Here is a 17,794-nt window from a genome sequence, read left to right as displayed (position 1 = left end):
TAACAGAGCATTCTGTCACAGTGGCACAGATCCTATCCCCCCCCCCCCATTGTAAGCAGCAGTAATGCCCTGCTTTATGGCTGAGATTCTAGCTATCTGTATAACAGAGCATTCTGTCACAGTGGCACAGATCCTATCTGATCCCCCCATTGTAAGCAGCAGTCCTGCCCTGCTTTATGGCTGAGATACTATCTATATAACAAAGCTAGATGCATCACTACAAGATTTCCTGCCCGGCTGAAGCTACGTGAGGCCGGCACAGCCCGCGCCATAAGTTGCTTCCCCTCCCCAGCAGACAGAGAAACCCAATGTACAGAGGTGAAGGTGCCACGGACACCCACACTGTAGCGCCACAAAGCAAATTAATCGCCAGTGCCGAGCGTCAGGTTTCTGCATCAGAGACACGGCGATCAATTCATGGACATCCGACTCCAATTAGCCAACGCTGATCCCTATTACTTTTATTTTTGTTTCCCATCTCAGCCCTAACCTAAAAGTGCCTGTTTCCACACTGTGAAGTGCGCCCCACTTAACCCCCTCAGCTCCATGGGGCCAGTATACGCTAAGCTATCTCCATGGCTTATTTTAGAACAATCACTTCGGCAGATATAGTACATAGGAACGGAATCATGACTTATTAGTATACATATTACAGTAGCAGCCGTTGCATTTAGGAAAAGTCTAGAGAAGGCAATTGAGTTCCCCCTTAACTTCCCCTTTAAATCACAAGACTAATATAAGGATGAGTGTAAGAGATGAGCATATGTTAGAGCAGACTCTTCCAGAGCTTCAAAAGGCATGGGAAGCCATATACACTTCATTAAAGAGAGAATACTATTTAATTGAAAGCAATAGCCCTTGATGTGCGGTGGGCTTCGCGGGCGGCCTAATTACCGGCCGAGTTACATACAGTCAGAGCGGTGCCTACCTATTCCTTTTGTTCTGCCCGAATTACAACATTAAAGTTTCTTTACAACATGAAAGATCTATACGTTAACCCTAGGATGCCCGGCACGCTGTTCTCCCCATCGAGTAGAATCAATAAGGGGCCAACGTTGGCCAAAGCCGGTGACATTTCGGCCGCCGCTACACGTTGCTGTTATCTATCAGGAGTTTGTATACACGCTGGCCAAGTGACAGGTAAGTCGTTAAGACTTTATTATGACGGATCAATATTAGAAAAACAGATGTGGTGCTAATGGGCTCGGCGGGTCAATACATAACCTGCCCGCACTCGCATTTAGTGCGGCCGATAATTATCATTCAGCCACAAACCACAAGCGACAGGATCCTGTGCTCACATTCAGTTGGCCGGAGCCACGGGCCTTAAGGGGTCAGTCAAATCAAATTCGAACCTTAAGATTCCAGAAAACCCACTTTTATTTATTTTATTTTTTGATGATTTGGATATGAAGCAAATGTATTCAATGGGGGAGTCCGGGGCCCAAGGCAGAGAGGGACCCCTGAAAGCTGAGGATGTGTAGGCTGAGATGGGTGCAGGGCTTGGGGGGAATGGGTGGGGTCTGGGTGGACTGTGCCCATAATCTGGGCATGCTGAGATGTGGCTGGAACAGCCAAGGGCATTGCCAGTATGGAAATTGCATGACGGAAGCCCAGTCAGGGGACCCCAAAAGCAGCAAAGGTCCAATTTTTGGAGCCGAGAAGGAAGATGGGCTTGAAGGGAGTTGGTGATATTCGGGTGGGGGTAGTTATTAGGTTGTCCCCACCTGGCTGATGAACCGTGCCAATGTAGCAGAAAAAGTAAAATAAAATGGCAAACCACACTCCATGCATGACCATCAACCCGCTATGTCCAGAAGATATCTGCAATGCCCACTGACTCCCTGCAAGTCCTGCCTCCTTCCCTGAGTCCCACCCCTTTGTCCGGTTCCTTGAGTCAAACCCAGACACCCCCCCCCTTCCCAACTCCAAGGTGCCCAATTAATTAGCACCACCCCCCCACGGTCCAAAATGCACCTCACTACATACCCACTCCAAGGTGCCCAATTCATTAGCACCCCCCGTCCCAAATGTGCCTTAGTACAGTCCCACTCCAAGGTGCCCAATTCATTAGCACCCTCCGTCCCACATGTGCCTTAGTACAGTCCCACTCCAAGGTGCCCAATTCATTAGCACCCTCCGTCCCACATGTGCCTTAGTACAGTCCCACTCCAAGGTGCCCAATTCATTAGAAACCCCCCCTCCCCGCCCAAATGTGCCTTAGTACAGTCCCACTCCAAGGTGCCCAATTCATTAGCACCCTCCGTCCCACATGTGCCTTAGTACAGTCCCACTCCAAGGTGCCCAATTCATTAGAAACCCCCCCTCCCCGCCCAAATGTGCCTTAGTACAGTCCCACTCCAAGGTGCCCAATTCATTAGCACCCCCCCCCATCCCAAATGTGCCTTAGTACAGTCCCACTCCAAGGTGCCCAATTCATTAGCACCCCCCTTCCCGGCCAAATGTGCCTTAGTACAGTCCCACTCCCACTCCAATGCCCCATTCCGAGTGCCATGTTTCTTTATCAAGGCCAAGATGCCCGTTTACCGAAGTGCCCCAGTCCCACTGTCCCAATTTAATAAAACCCTTTAAAGGCAAACTTGAACGTTAGAAAGTTTTAGTGCAAGGGTTAAAGCGGAGAAATGTAGCAGCAGCCGGCGCAGGAATCCTGGAGCGTTTGGGTTTCATTATGAAGAGGTTACAGACTCCTCTCTTCTCCGCTCCCTTGTGCTTTGCTAGAAAGACTTTAGTAAAACTGTCATTAAAAGCCAGAGTCTGTAACTGCCGTCAGCCTGTAACCTCGGCTCGCTCTCCGCTCACAAACGCGCGCTCCCCGGGGAGCTTTCAGGCTGGCGTTGCCAATAAAGCCCTATCCAAACAGCCCAACTGCCGAGGTCGCATGTGTCATAATTACGGGGGAAGTTGCTTTTAATCGCATGACACTGTTTTGCAGAAAATTAACAAGATTGGATCTTGAGAAGAGATAATCAGCAGTGACGGCCTGTGCAATTAATCCTACTCAATATTCCCGGCACCTCCTCGCACGCATAACGCTCGCAGCTCTCCCTCTACAGCCGGAACATCTCTCTATCTACTCTAGCACTCTCTCTGGCTCTCAGCAACCTCCTAATGGTCTCCTTGTCCTTCCACATTAGTGACTAGAAGGCTGGACCGTACCAATATGATGTGCCAGACCCAACCTACTCAATATTCCCTTTACCCCCTCAGACAAATAATACTACTAGCACTCCTTCCCTACAGGCTCTCTCTCTATGTACTGTACCACTCTCCTTACAGCTTAATAACCTCCTACTTCTTTTTGTTCCTTCCATACTGCTGACTATAAAGCTGTTCTGGACCATACCAATATGTGCCAGACCCAACCTTACCCTACTCAATATTCCCTTTACCCCCTCAGACAAATACTACTACTAGCACTCCTTCCCTACAGGCTCCTCTCTCTATATACTGTACTACTCTCCTTAGAACTTAATAACCTCCTCGACTTTTGGTTCCTTCCACATTGGTGACTATAAGGCTCACCTGGACCATACCAAATGCTTTGCAAGGCCCAACCTTACGTTACTTAATTTTCATCCCCCACACACTCACAGAACTCCCTCTCTAAAGGAAAATCTCTCTCTCGCACTATTCTCTTTGGCTCATACCCTAACTCTTGCGTTATTCAACTATAAGGCTGACCTGGACCATACCAAATGCTTTAGCAAAAGGCAATTGAGTTGGTGCCTTACCTACACTTACTCCTCTAACACCGAAAGATGCCAGCAGGAATCATGGGGCCCCATGCGGTTTACTTAGCAAGGCTCTATTCTCTTGGGGGCCCCAGTTGCAAGTCCAATGCCCACCTGGGGTTGGTGGTACCTGCCAGCTAAGTAGAATTGAGCCCAATAAACAAAAATGTGGCCAACAAAATCCGACATCCCCTTAAATCTGTCTCAGCAGCACCAATAACACAGCCACAATCCACCCAACCCCTGCCCAATTACCCACCCCAAACCTGTGTGTCCCCTGGGACCCCTCTCTGCCGTAGGGTCCCTGAATGCACTCCCCTTTGACGGAGGTCCTGGCTACAGCCAATAGCAGTGCTCTACTGCAACTGCAGATGTATCCCTAGATCCTGTGTGTGATCCCTGGCAGCCACCTGAAGCCATGGCAAGACTGCCGCATTCTGATAGAGGGGCGGATACAACGCTGATCATTTCCTAGTTCCTGCGGGGGTACAATAATCACTTATTTTTACACAGTGCCCCATTGACGGCAACTGCTACGAGAATCTGTAATTTGCGTTGTAATGTTTATACTTTATTCTGCTTTGCTGACGTACTTAAAGGGGAACTAAAGGGCAACAAAGAACTAGTCCTAACTAACCCTATTAACATTGTTTCCTGATTCCCAGCACATACTCTGGGCTACTGGCACCTACCTGAGCTTAGGCACCCACTCACTATATACAGTATATATACACTATCACTGTCCCTATATACAGTATATACACACACTATAACTGTCACTATATACAGTATATACACACTATAACTGTCACTATATACAGTAGATATACACTATAACTGTCACTATATACTGTATATATACACTATCACTGTCACTATATACAGTATATATATACACTATAACTGTCACTATATACAGTATATATACACTATAACTGTCACAATATACAGTATATATACACTATAACTGTCACTATATACAGTATATATACACTATCACTGTCACTATATACAGTATATATACACTATAACTGTCACTATATACAGTAGATATACACTATAACTGTCACTATATACAGTATATATACACTATAACTGTCACTATATACAGTATATACACACTATAACTGTCACTATATACAGTATATATACACTATCACTGTCACTATATACAGTATATACACACTATAACTGTCACTATATACAGTAGATATACACTATCACTGTCACTATATACAGTAGATATACACTATAACTGTCACTATATACAGTATATATACACTATAACTGTCACTATATACAGTATATACACACTATAACTGTCACTATATACAGTATATATACACTATCACTGTCACTATATACAGTAGATATACACTATCACTGTCGCAATATACAGTATATATACACACTATCACTGTCGCAATTTACAGTATATATACACACTATCACTGTCGCAATTTACAGTATATATACACACTATCACTGTCGCAATTTACAGTATATATACACTATCACTGTCGCAATATACAGTATATATACACTATCACTGTCGCAATATAAAGTATATATACACTATCACTGTCGCTATATACAGTATATATACACTATCACTGTCACAATATACAGTATATATACACTATCACTGTCACAATATACAGTATATATACACTATCACTGTCACAATATACAGTATATATACACTATCACAATATACAGTATATATACACTATCACTGTCACTATATACAGTATATATACACTATCACTGTCACTATATACAGTATATATACACACTATAACTGTCACTATATACAGTATATATACACACTATAACTGTCACTATATACAGTATATATACACACTATAACTGTCACTATATACAGTATATATACACTATAACTGTCACTATATACAGTATATATACACACTATCACTGTCACTATATACAGTATATATACACTATAACAATATACAGTATATATACACTATCACTGTCACTATATACAGTATATATACACTATAACTCACTATATACAGTATATATACACACTATAACTGTCACTATATACAGTATATATACACACTATAACTGTCACTATATACAGTATATATACACACTATAACTGTCACTATATACAGTATATATACACACTATAACTGTCACTATATACAGTATATATACACACTATAACTGTCACTATATACAGTATATATACACACTATAACTGTCACTATATACAGTATATATACACACTATAACTGTCACTATATACAGTATATATACACTATAACTGTCACTATATACAGTATATATACACACTATCACTGTCACTATATACAGTATATATACACTATAACAATATACAGTATATATACACTATCACTGTCACTATATACAGTATATATACACAATCACTGTCACTATATACAGTATATATACACTATAACTCACTATATACAGTATATATACACACTATAACTGTCACTATATACAGTATATATACACACTATAACTGTCACTATATACAGTATATATACACACTATAACTGTCACTATATACAGTATATATACACACTATAACTGTCATTATATACAGTATATATACACACTATCACTGTCACTATATATACACTATAACTGGCACTATATACAGTATATATACACTATAACAGGCACTATATACAGTATATATACACTATAACAGGCACTATATACAGTATATATACACTATCACTGTCACTATATACAGTATATATACACTATCACTGTCACTATATACAGTATATATACACTATCACTGGCACTATATACAGTATATATACACTATAACAGGCACTATATACAGTATATATACACTATAACAGGCACTATATACAGTATATATACACTATCACTGTCACTATATACAGTATATATACACTATCACTGTCACTATATACAGTATATATACACTATCACTGTCACTATATACAGTATATATACACTATCACTGTCACTATATACAGTATATATACACTATAACTGTCACTATATACAGTATATATACACACTATAACTGTCACTATATACAGTATATATACACTATAACTGTCACTATATACAGTATATATACACTATAACTCACTATATATAGTATATATACACTATAACTGTCACTATATACAGTATATATACACTATAACTCACTATATACAGTATATATACACTATAACTGTCACTATATACAGTATATATACACTATAACTTAGTGCTGGGCGGTATATCGGTATATACCGAACACCGTTTTTTTTAAAAAAAATGATAAAAATTTTTAACTTACTGGCATACCGGTGTGGGCGCCTCCTGGCAATTTTTCTTACTATTTCCGGGTTCTGCGCGCTGACGTCACGCGCGCAACCCGGAAATAGTAAGAAAAATTGCCAGGAGGCTCTGTGAGCTGTCGGGGGTGCCTGCGGCTGCCTGGCCAGTAAGTTATATTTATGTGAAGGGGATGGGGGGGTGCGGATGGGGGGGGTGGTTGGGGTTGGGGGGGGGTGTTTGGGGTGGTCACCTAATCATGCATGGGGGAAAAAAAATACCGTCAAATTCCGTGATACCGATATAATAAAAAAAATACCGTGATATAAATTTTTGGTCATACCGCCCAGCACTACTATAACTGTCACTATATACAGTAGATACACACTATAACTGTCACTATATACAGTATGTATACACACTATAACTGTCACTATATACAGTATATATACACTATAACTGTCACTATATACAGTATATATACACTATAACTCACTATATACAGTATATACACTATAACTGTCACTATATACAGTAGATATACACTATAACTGTCACTATATACAGTATATACACACTATAACTGTCACTATATACAGTAGATATACACTATAACTGTCACTGTATACAGTATATATACACTATAACTGTCACTATATACAGTAGATACACACTATAACTGTCACTATATACAGTAGATACACACTATAACTGTCACTATATACAGTATATATACACTATAACTGTCACTATATACAGTATATATACACTATAACTGTCACTATATACAGTAGATACACACTATAACTGTCACTATATACAGTAGATACACACTATAACTGTCACTATATACACTATATATATATACACTATATATCACTATATACAGTATATATACACTATAACTGTCCCTATATACAGTATATATACACTATAACTCACTATATATACAGTATATATACACTATAACTGTCACTATATACAGTATATATACACTATAACTGTCCCTATATACAGTATATATACACTATAACTGTCACTATATACAGTATATATACAATATCACAGGCACAACACAAGGCTGATTAATAATTAATTCAGTCACATTACATGGCAGCTCAGAAACCAGTGCAGTCAGTACCCGAATTTAATAATCAGCCCTGTACCATCAACTTCTATGGCAGCTGGACCCTCTTTCTGCTTGATGATTTCCCACTCCCCCTAAGCTCAGTTCGCCCCAGCAGCCCAGAGCCCACTGAGCATGTGCAGTGCCACTGACACACAAAGGACAGGCCTAACCAGACCCAAGATGGGGAGCTGCTGGGGGCAACTTTCAAGGCCTGGATCATTACTGTTATAGGGCTGCTGTACATCTCCATTGGCACAGTAAGTTCAGCATATTAAATACTGCATTTCTAGTCTTTCCTTAAGCTTTAGTTCTCCTTTAACCATATTAGAGTGGAAGGGGCGCTACAGCTACAGATATGTAGAATTTAGAATGAGACAGTATAATAAGCAGCCACGCCTTCTCTAGGAACAGATAAAGACAAGTGGGGTCTGGCAGGTACAAGGGGACAGTTTTTAGTAATTGATGGTGTTGCCTCTGCAAAACGACACCGGCTAATACTGTCAGAAAATACTGGAGTGCCTGGGGCTGAAACAGAATGTTCCGCAATACGGAAAGGGCAAATGATCTGATGGTATCTGGGGGATTAATCAGTTGCCAAAAGACAACAAGTGACAGGCCAAGCATTCTGCCTAAATGTCAGTTTCCATGGTTCTGGGAGACGAGCAGAGTCCCATTAGCGTGACAGGCAGCACATTGCTGGGGCGCTGCCTGCTCATTAAGCAGCCCGGCGCTGGGGATACCGGCAACACGGGCAGAACTTGGGCTTTATAGTAGCCGGAAAGAGCCAGATGCATTTATATTGTAAATAGACTGTCCCATCGCTCTTTGCTAGTGGGGGTGTCAGGCCGGCAGCTCACTCCCAACTGCCAGCTCAGAGCCTGGCACCTGCGAAGGGGGTGGGAGGATGAGTCAAAACAAGGAAGTGGATTCTCTCCGAATATAGCAAGGCGCGGGAGGCATTCGCCGACCAATTCTTGGCACGTGTTCAGATGCAAGCACATACGGCCCCATCCACCCATGCACGCTGCCCATCCCAACTGCCAGTTTATTCCCAGCATGGAGATCACTTTGCAAATGGGGGGCCAAAACCTATTGCTTGATGACGCTACAGTTTTATTTATTGTGACTTGATACCTACTGGGAGCTGCTATCTTGCTCCCTTCCCATTGTTCTGCTGATCGGCTGCTGGGGGTGATGGGGGGGGGTTATGACTCCAACTTGCAGCGCAGCAGTAAAGTGTGAGTGAAGTTTATCAGAGCACAGGTCACATGGCTGTGGTACCCTGGGAAATGAAGAATATGGCTAGCCCTATGGGAAAAACTGATGCACAATTCTGCTGGAGCTCTATTACCTGATGGGTTTTGAAAAAAGGACAGTATTTCTTTAAACATATGGCCCAATAAACCTTCAGTATAACTAACAGCTCCTTCTCTGTAAACCTGAGACACACGCAACCAACTATGGTGAGTTATTTGTAAGAACGAAAACAAAACAATAAACAGGTTTGGGGTGAGTAACCTAACACAGTTTGTAGCACTTACCCTCATAGATGTTTCTCCTCCATGAGGCTTCTGAAGGCGGAAGACCTGAGCCACCATATGCTCCGTGGAGGGATGAAGCAAAATCCTACGGGAGGCCAAACCAACCATGACGTATCGCCCCATCGGGGACAGACTTACTGAGATAGCATTCGGGCCTGCACAAGAGGGAAAAGCTCGAGTGAGTGCTCCAATAGAAAATCAGCACTCGTAGTTCACCAGAGCGCCGACAATCTTACCGAAACGCTTGGTGAACAGGATCTCGCCCAAGTTGTGTGGTGCCAGGGAATATACGGCCAGGATGCCTTCATCAGGGAAGCCCCGCTGGCTGCTTGGGATAAAGGCTGCGAGGAGTTGCCCATCCGCGGAGATGTCACAGCTGGCATCATTGTATATCTTGCAGTTCTGAACCAACACATTGATGGAGGCTGCGGGGAAAACACAACAAGACAAAGTTGCACAAGTTATAGCATTATCTGCTACATATATATATATATATATATATATATATATATATATATAGTTATATTCCTAGAAGAGAGGAGTTAGACGCTCACCGTTGCTGATTTCCGGCAGGTCGTACTTGGTGAAGTCCCACCACTGCAGTCTGTACGTCGTATTGGCAATGTTACTGGCCACCGCAGACTGGCCGTCTCCTATCACAGCACCTGGGCACAAGGAAAACAGCACGTTAGGAGTTAAAATATAGTGCAACAAAATGGATTCTTTTCATTCTAAAGTACAAAGTGCTCATGATTTGTTTTGCCTACAATCATTCTGTAAAGCAGTTATTTTATAGATTTAGGGCTAGTGCACTCCCAACATTCTGATAAATGCTACCCAGCAACCACTGCACAGATGGAGCCCTTCCCAGGGAGATGGTAGCAAGAGAGGTACATGCTAACTGAGAAACCACAAACATACCCTGCCTACAGAGATAGTAAGGTAAGGGGGACATACAAAATGAGTAACCACAGATGGACCCGGCTCAGAGAGATGGTTGCAAGAGAGAGGGATGCTAAATGAGTAACCACAGATGGAGCCGGCTCAGAGAGATGGTTGCAAGAGAGAGGGATGCTAAATGAGTAACCACAGACGGAGCCGGCTCAGAGAGATGGTTGCAAGAGAGAGGGATGCTAAATGAGTAACCACAGACGGAGCCGGCTCAGAGAGATGGTTGCAAGAGAGAGAGATGCTAAATGAGTAACCACAGATGGAGCCGGCTCAGAGAGATGGTTGCAAGAGAGAGAGATGCTAAATGAGTAACCACAGATGGAGCCGGCTCAGAGAGATGGTTGCAAGAGAGAGAGATGCTAAATGAGTAACCACAGATGGAGCCGGCTCAGAGAGATGGTTGCAAGAGAGAGAGATGCTAAATGAGTAACCACAGATGGAGCCGGCTCAGAGAGATGGTTGCAAGAGAGAGAGATGCTAAATGAGTAACCACAGATGGAGCCGGCTCAGAGAGATGGTTGCAAGAGAGAGAGATGCTAAATGAGTAACAACAGATGGAGCCGGCTCAGAGAGATGGTTGCAAGAGAGAGGGTTGCAAGAGAGAGGGATGCTAAATGAGTAACCACAGATGGAGCCGGCTCAGAGAGATGGTTGCAAGAGAGAGAGAGATGCTAAATGAGTAACCACAGATGGAGCCCACCCAGAAAGATGGTAGCAAGAGAGGGAGATGCTAAATAAAGAACCACAGATGGAGCCTGCCTTGAGAGATGGTAGTAAGAGAGGGAGATGCTAAATAAAGAACCACAGATGGAGCCTGCCTTGAGAGATGGTTATATAACATTTATGCAGAATGAGTAACCACAGATGGAGCCTGCCCTGAGAGATGGTAGTAAGAGAGGGAGATGCTACATGACTAGTGGAAAGTTCATCTTTGGTTAGAGAGACAGCACTGAGAAAGGGACAATAAACATCAGTAGCCATACATGTGCCTTATGGAGATAGAGTGCAAGCTGCCGGGTACATAACAATGAGCAAACACAGATGTACCTGCCCAGAGAGAAGGTAATAAGGAACGAGTAAGTGCTACAAACACCAGTATCCACACACACTGCCCAGACAGACAGATGGAAAGCGGAATAACATACTGGCACAGGATAACCTGCCCAGAGAGATGTAAAAGGTAAGAGACATACATAACGAGTGAGTGCTACAAACAGTATCCACACACACTGGCCAGACAGACGGAAAGCGGAATAACATACTGGCACAGGATGGGTTAAAGGGATATGCTAAAAAACCCAAAAAGATCACTGGTGTGCATCCCCCCGAGCAGCCCCAGGGATTAGCATTGCGCTGCATCTACAGCTCGGCGGAGCCACAAAAGCAGAGCAACTGATGGGGAAAATAGCAGGATCCGCCCAATCCCGTGTGTCTGGAAGCGGCTAATAAATACCCCGCCCAGTTATAATCCTGCGGTACATTCTGGTGTCATGGTGTCTTGGGTAACGGTATCACTCACATTTTCTAGCAGTATCCTTAATGCACCCGAGAGTTTCATGCCCTGAAAATTCTAAAAAGCAAAGTACGGGGAGACGGAAGGGTCAGTGAAACAAGCCCACAGCCTTCCACTGCCCCTGGGCCATACATGCTAATGGCAGGAAGGGGCTGGGGGGTGAGACAGTTTAATGGAGGTCCCATTAGTCTGGGCCCCCGGGAGGCTGGCGGCTCATCATTTGCTCGAGATGCCTGAAAAGGATGGACTTAATGGAGCCAGTTTCCAAACGTGCGGCCGGGCTCCGGCTAATTACGGGCAGGACTCCATTGGCAGGAAACAGTGCCCGCAGCCCGCTCAACAGTCATTGGGCAGCTAATCGGCAGGGTGCCTGAGGGGCAGCACAGTAAGTGCACTTGGAGGATCTTATTTAGCTTTTAACACAGGTTTAAATGCAACATTATCACCAGCGGAACCCTACAAAAGCCATTAGCCATTAAGGAGCTGCCCCCTTTAGATGGAGCCTCTACAGTCCCTCCTCTTTCAAAGCCTGGCTGTAGGGGGCAGTGCAATATATATCAAGAGCGAATGAGAGGAGTCTATGGGATAAAATTAGCCAATGCTGAGCTAGAGGTACCACCCCTGAGGAACTTCACACTGCTGGATTTACATGTACTGGAACCACTTATTATTATATCTCCCCCTACGCACCCCCAGCAAGGGACCTACAGTCCCTCTTATTTCAAAGCCTAGCTGCAGGGGGCAGTGCAATATATCACAAGCGAATGAGAGGAGTCTATGTGATAAAATTAGCCAATGCAGAGCTAGAGGTCCCACCCCTGAGGAACTTCACACTGCTGGATTTACATGTACTGGAACCACTTGTTATTATATTTACCCCAGAAAGCTAGAGTGGCCTCCCACAACCACACATGTGTGCCCTGCTCCAATCAGTGCTCCTGTTACAAAGCAAACTCCACAGCCCAATTTCCAACACAAACAATACGCCTACGTGTCAGACGTGAAGTTCTTCCAGTTCTACGCTGTGACCATGGCTGCTTATTAGTATCAAAAGATCTGTTCAGCCTTTCTGTTTCCAGCCTAATTGGCTTGTATTTACGTGACCTCGTTTGGCAAAGGATTTCAATTACAGGGAAGGGATAAAAACACGCAATGCAAAAACACGATAACCTTACGCTAGGTGGGAAGGGCAGCTATGGGTTAGCTGAAGGTCTCTACCCCCAAACAGCTTGAGTAAGGATTCCCAGCATACTCTAGGGGGAAGCTCTGCCAGGAAGCATCCTTGCTGCATTGCTTTCCAGTGCCCATAACGAGTCTGCCATGTAATTAGCTTGCTGATAAAAAGAAACTTTTGTAGTTCCCATGATGCCCCCCTCCGATTTCCCTCCGGGCGGAAAAAGGATTGGTCAGCCGGCTGTATAAAGCGGCCCCTTCCATGATGTTAGCCCTGAGCTGCACAGTCGGATAATTAACTGTCTGCTGCTTCAATATAGGTAGAAAATCAGGCATTTTTTATTGGAGTCTCGGGAGGAAATGGATCCGTCCTTCACTAACTTACCAGCCCTCATTCAATTAAACGCACTGGGGGCATGTAGAATCTTCCCTACAAATGCACGATGGGAAAGAAGATGACAGAGAGATGGGTGGTATCTAACGGGCTCCTTACTGGTACCCTGCTAATGCTGCTTTTGGGATGTCTGGGGACGACACCTTAGCTGAGGCAAGTAAAATGGCAGCTCCCACTTAGCTGTTTGAATATAATATAATATATATATATATATATATATATATATATATATATATATATATATATATATATATATATATATATACTCAGTTCCCTTACAAGGCAAGAGCACAAAAATAAATAATACAGCAAATATCAAACTGAAGAGCTTACAATGTTAAGAGAGGCTGTTATTGAATCTTATAGCACCAACAGACTCAGCAGCACTGTACAGTGTGTACAGCATTCCCATCAGCCCCTGCCCCAGTGGAGCTTACAATCTAAGGTCCCTATCACATTCCCATCAGCCCCTGCCCCAGTGGAGCTTACAATCTAAGGTCCCTATCACATTCCCATCAGCCCCTGCCCCAGTGAGCTTACAATCTAAGGTCCCTATCACATTCCCATCAGCCCCTGCCCCAGTGAGCTTACAATCTAAGGTCCCTATCCCATTCCCATCAGTCCCTGCCCCAGTGGAGCTTACAATCTAAGGTCCCTATCCCATTCCCATCAGTCCCTGCCCCAGTGGAGCTTACAATCTAAGGTCCCTATCACATTCCCATCAGCCCCTGCCCCAGTGAGCTTACAATCTAAGGTCCCTATCACATTCCCATCAGTCCCTGCCCCAGTGGAGCTTACAATCTAAGGTTCCTATCCCATTCCCATCAGTCCCTGTCCCAGAGGAGCTTACAATCGAAGGTCCCTATCCCATTCCCATCAGTCCCTGCCCCAGTGGTGCTTACAATCTAAGGTCCCTATCACATTCCCATCAGTCCCTGCCCCAGTGGAGCTTACAATCTAAGGTCCCTATCACATTCCCATCAGTCCCTGCCCCAGTGGAGCTTACAATCTAAGGTCCCTATCCCATTCCCATCAGTCCCTGCCCCAGTGGAGCTTACAATCTAAGGTTCCAATCCCATTCCCATCAGTCCCTACCCCAGTGAGCTTACAATTTAAGGTCCCTATCACATTCCCATCAGTCCCTGCCCCAGAGGAGCTTACAATCTAAGGTCCCTATCCCATTCCCATCAGTCCCTGCCCCAGTGAGCTTACAATCTAAGGTCCCTATCACATTCCCATCAGTCCCTGCCCCAGAGGAGCTTACAATCTAAGGTCCCTATCCCATTCCCATCAGTCCCTGCCCCAGTGGAGCTTACAATCTAAGGTCCCTATCACATTCCCATCAGTCCCTGCCCCAGTGGAGCTTACAATCTACGGTCCCTATCACACTCCCATAATCCTAGGACACACCACCTATCAGTCAAACACTGTATACGGTACAAAGGCGAATAATATTTGAGATATATATATATATATATATATATATATATATATATATATCTCAGTACGAGATACCTGCTGATATAACTGGAATAAGGAGTGAGGGTCACTTGGTGGCTTAGGGCATTAACATCACAGGAAATAATGACCCGGCTCACTGAGAGTTTATATCGACTACTTGTGCGATAATCCCAGCTTAGTGAGAAGCCAAAAATTTCTAGGGGGAAAGTGCCGTGACAAAGCAAAGATAGAAAATTGTGTGTTTTCTTTGCAGTTCTTTCTGTTCTCGGGGAAGGCAAAACCAGGTGAATTGGAAGCCATCTGCTCGCTGTTTTGGAAGGAGCGGAACCAAAGTCTGCTGACCCTGCACTGATAACCGGCGCCGAGCTGACATTTAGAAATAAAAATCAGAGGCTGGCGGCTCATCTGCAGAGGAATTCATTTCCAAATTATCTTAGGAAAACAATCCCGCGGTTTATTTAACGCTCAATGGGGTATATTAAAGGGCGGCGAGGATTGGGCACGTGAGCTCGCTAAGCTCTGGAAAGGTATAGTGCCACAGGCATCTTAGGGACCGCGAAATGACTGCGATTTTAGGTGGAACCTGATCGCTATGATTGATGGAACCAACATAATTTGGAAACGGTAATGGTAAATATTGGGGTAGCTCCACATGAGAGATGTTCATGCAGAGCTTAAAAGGGAAGTAAAGGTAAACTACATAACTGGATAGTTAAAAATCACTTACCCTGGGCACTTCTGGTAAACTTTCAGTGTGGCCCTATAAGCTTAGAGATGACTGATTGGCTCACATTCTAAATATATACAATACTATTGGCTGTACAGCTCCCATTTTTGAACTGGCCGCTATCCATTTTATAAAGACATTGGCCGGCATCACATGTCACCTATGTGAGCCGCTTTATAACAAATAATGACAATTAAGGCCTTGCTATTGGGCCCCTCCTGTTCAGCTGCCTTGGTTCTACAGATGCATCTCCATTCAATGAACCTGATCTCTTTGCCTGAAAAAAATATCAGGTGCAACCAACTGACCCACAGAATCTATAAAACCCCACACAGACACACCCAAACCCATTCTGCCTGGCACTGTTAGTAAAAAGGAAAAGTTAAACCGCTGAAAATCACTAAAAGCTTCTTATGACTGCCCATCACATGGGACAGAAAGCCAGTTACTACGGCAACAATAACTTGGTGGGTTAGCAACCCGCTGTAAAAGCTGGACCCTTCACGAGGGGCACAAGAATTAAATGCCAGAGTTCTGCTCACGCCGAGCCTTTTGCGGATGGCATATAGCTCCCCCTGGTTCTGATGTTGTCATGACAACCGTATCACTGGCTTGCTTTTTCCTCGTTAGAGCGAGAGGTAATTGGGTTAATTATCCCCTGGCAGAAAGGTTTCTTGACGCACCCATTCAGAGGCAGGCTGGAATGGATAAAGATGCAACGACTGCAAAAGCAAAATGCTATGTCACCGTAGGCACAAACCCACCTGGATGGTGCCCCCCTCTGCTTCATGTGGCTGGGACGGTAAAATAAATTTGCTGAACAAAACATTCCCTACTGTGGGAAGGAAAACTGATTGGGTGGCCTGGAAATACAAGGGGCACCATAGGAGGCATGAAAAAGAGCAAGGAAAAGAGACTACGCCAGTATCCTTACGCCAGTATCCTTAACCCCTAACTCTAATACTCAAACCTTAATGTCGGTAATGTCCTGGGGGGGTCACAACAATGTGTATTAAGCATATGACGGGGCATAGAAGTGTAGGCGGAATAAGGAACGCACACTTACCTGCCAGAACTCTGTTGACAGAGGAGTGTGTGGCCAGTCCTGGCTGACCCCGCTCGTGGAAAATGCCGGCGTAAGGCAGGTATTCCGGAAGCAGGAACCTCCTGTAGCAGCAGCAAAACAAAGGGGTAAAATATGTGAGAAAGTATGGCAGACTGTAAGGAAGCAGGGCCGCGGTGCAAGAGGGGTGGGGGGTAAAGCTGGCATTGCTGTAGGGGGGTACAATGAATTTTTGGTCAGGATATTGTAGCACAGGGGGACTTTTTGTGCCCGAGCCTGGACACACTATATATTAATAATACAAAGAATAAGGTTTAAGACAAAGAAGTTCTAATAAATGCCCAATATGCAGCCCACATATACATGTTTGAAGGGAGGGTCCTTGTTACGTACCTAGGTACAAAGCGCCCCAGGGATGGTGCCGACATGCGAGCATTCCTTGTAGTCCTGTGCCGGGAGCGGTCCCCATTGTCCCTGCAAAAAAACATTCAAATCAGTTAAATAATGTTGGTCCAGACAGGGCCAGACACATAAAGGTAAGTAGTTGCAGTACCATGTCTCACCACTTTCAGCACAGAAGTCCAAGCTGTCAATCATATATTGCCTGCCCAGCCTCTATACCTGAGGCCTGAGGCATAGAGGCGGGGCAGGCGATATATGATTGACAGCTCAGATTTTTAATAACAATTGCTTTAACTTTCCATCTAGCACTTCCTAGATATCCCCTAGATGGCAAATGCATAAGATTTCTAATATTTAATAACAGTGTTCACAAAATGGCCCCGGCCTT

General features: G+C 44.1%; 1 protein-coding gene across 3 annotated transcripts in view; it reads right to left on the bottom strand.

Annotated features, from left to right (window-relative positions):
* ambra1 (autophagy/beclin-1 regulator 1) overlaps positions 1 to 17,794 on the bottom strand; it is a 61,356-nt gene that overhangs the window by 9,395 nt on the left and 34,167 nt on the right. For all 3 annotated transcript variants that reach the window (XM_004913387.4, XM_004913386.4, XM_002934098.5), the window contains exons 10-14: positions 17,398 to 17,478; positions 17,008 to 17,108; positions 10,277 to 10,387; positions 9,959 to 10,147; positions 9,723 to 9,877 (exon numbers count right to left, since the gene is read on the bottom strand). In XM_004913387.4, coding sequence (XP_004913444.1) covers positions 9,723 to 9,877; positions 9,959 to 10,147; positions 10,277 to 10,387; positions 17,008 to 17,108; positions 17,398 to 17,478 — 637 coding nt within the window. The remainder of the gene's footprint in view (positions 1 to 9,722; positions 9,878 to 9,958; positions 10,148 to 10,276; positions 10,388 to 17,007; positions 17,109 to 17,397; positions 17,479 to 17,794) is intronic.

This window comes from Xenopus tropicalis, chromosome 4 (assembly GCF_000004195.4).
Source record: "Xenopus tropicalis strain Nigerian chromosome 4, UCB_Xtro_10.0, whole genome shotgun sequence".
In the NCBI taxonomy this organism is placed as follows: domain Eukaryota; kingdom Metazoa; phylum Chordata; class Amphibia; order Anura; family Pipidae; genus Xenopus; species Xenopus tropicalis.
This window is presented reverse-complemented; position numbering and strand designations above follow the sequence as displayed.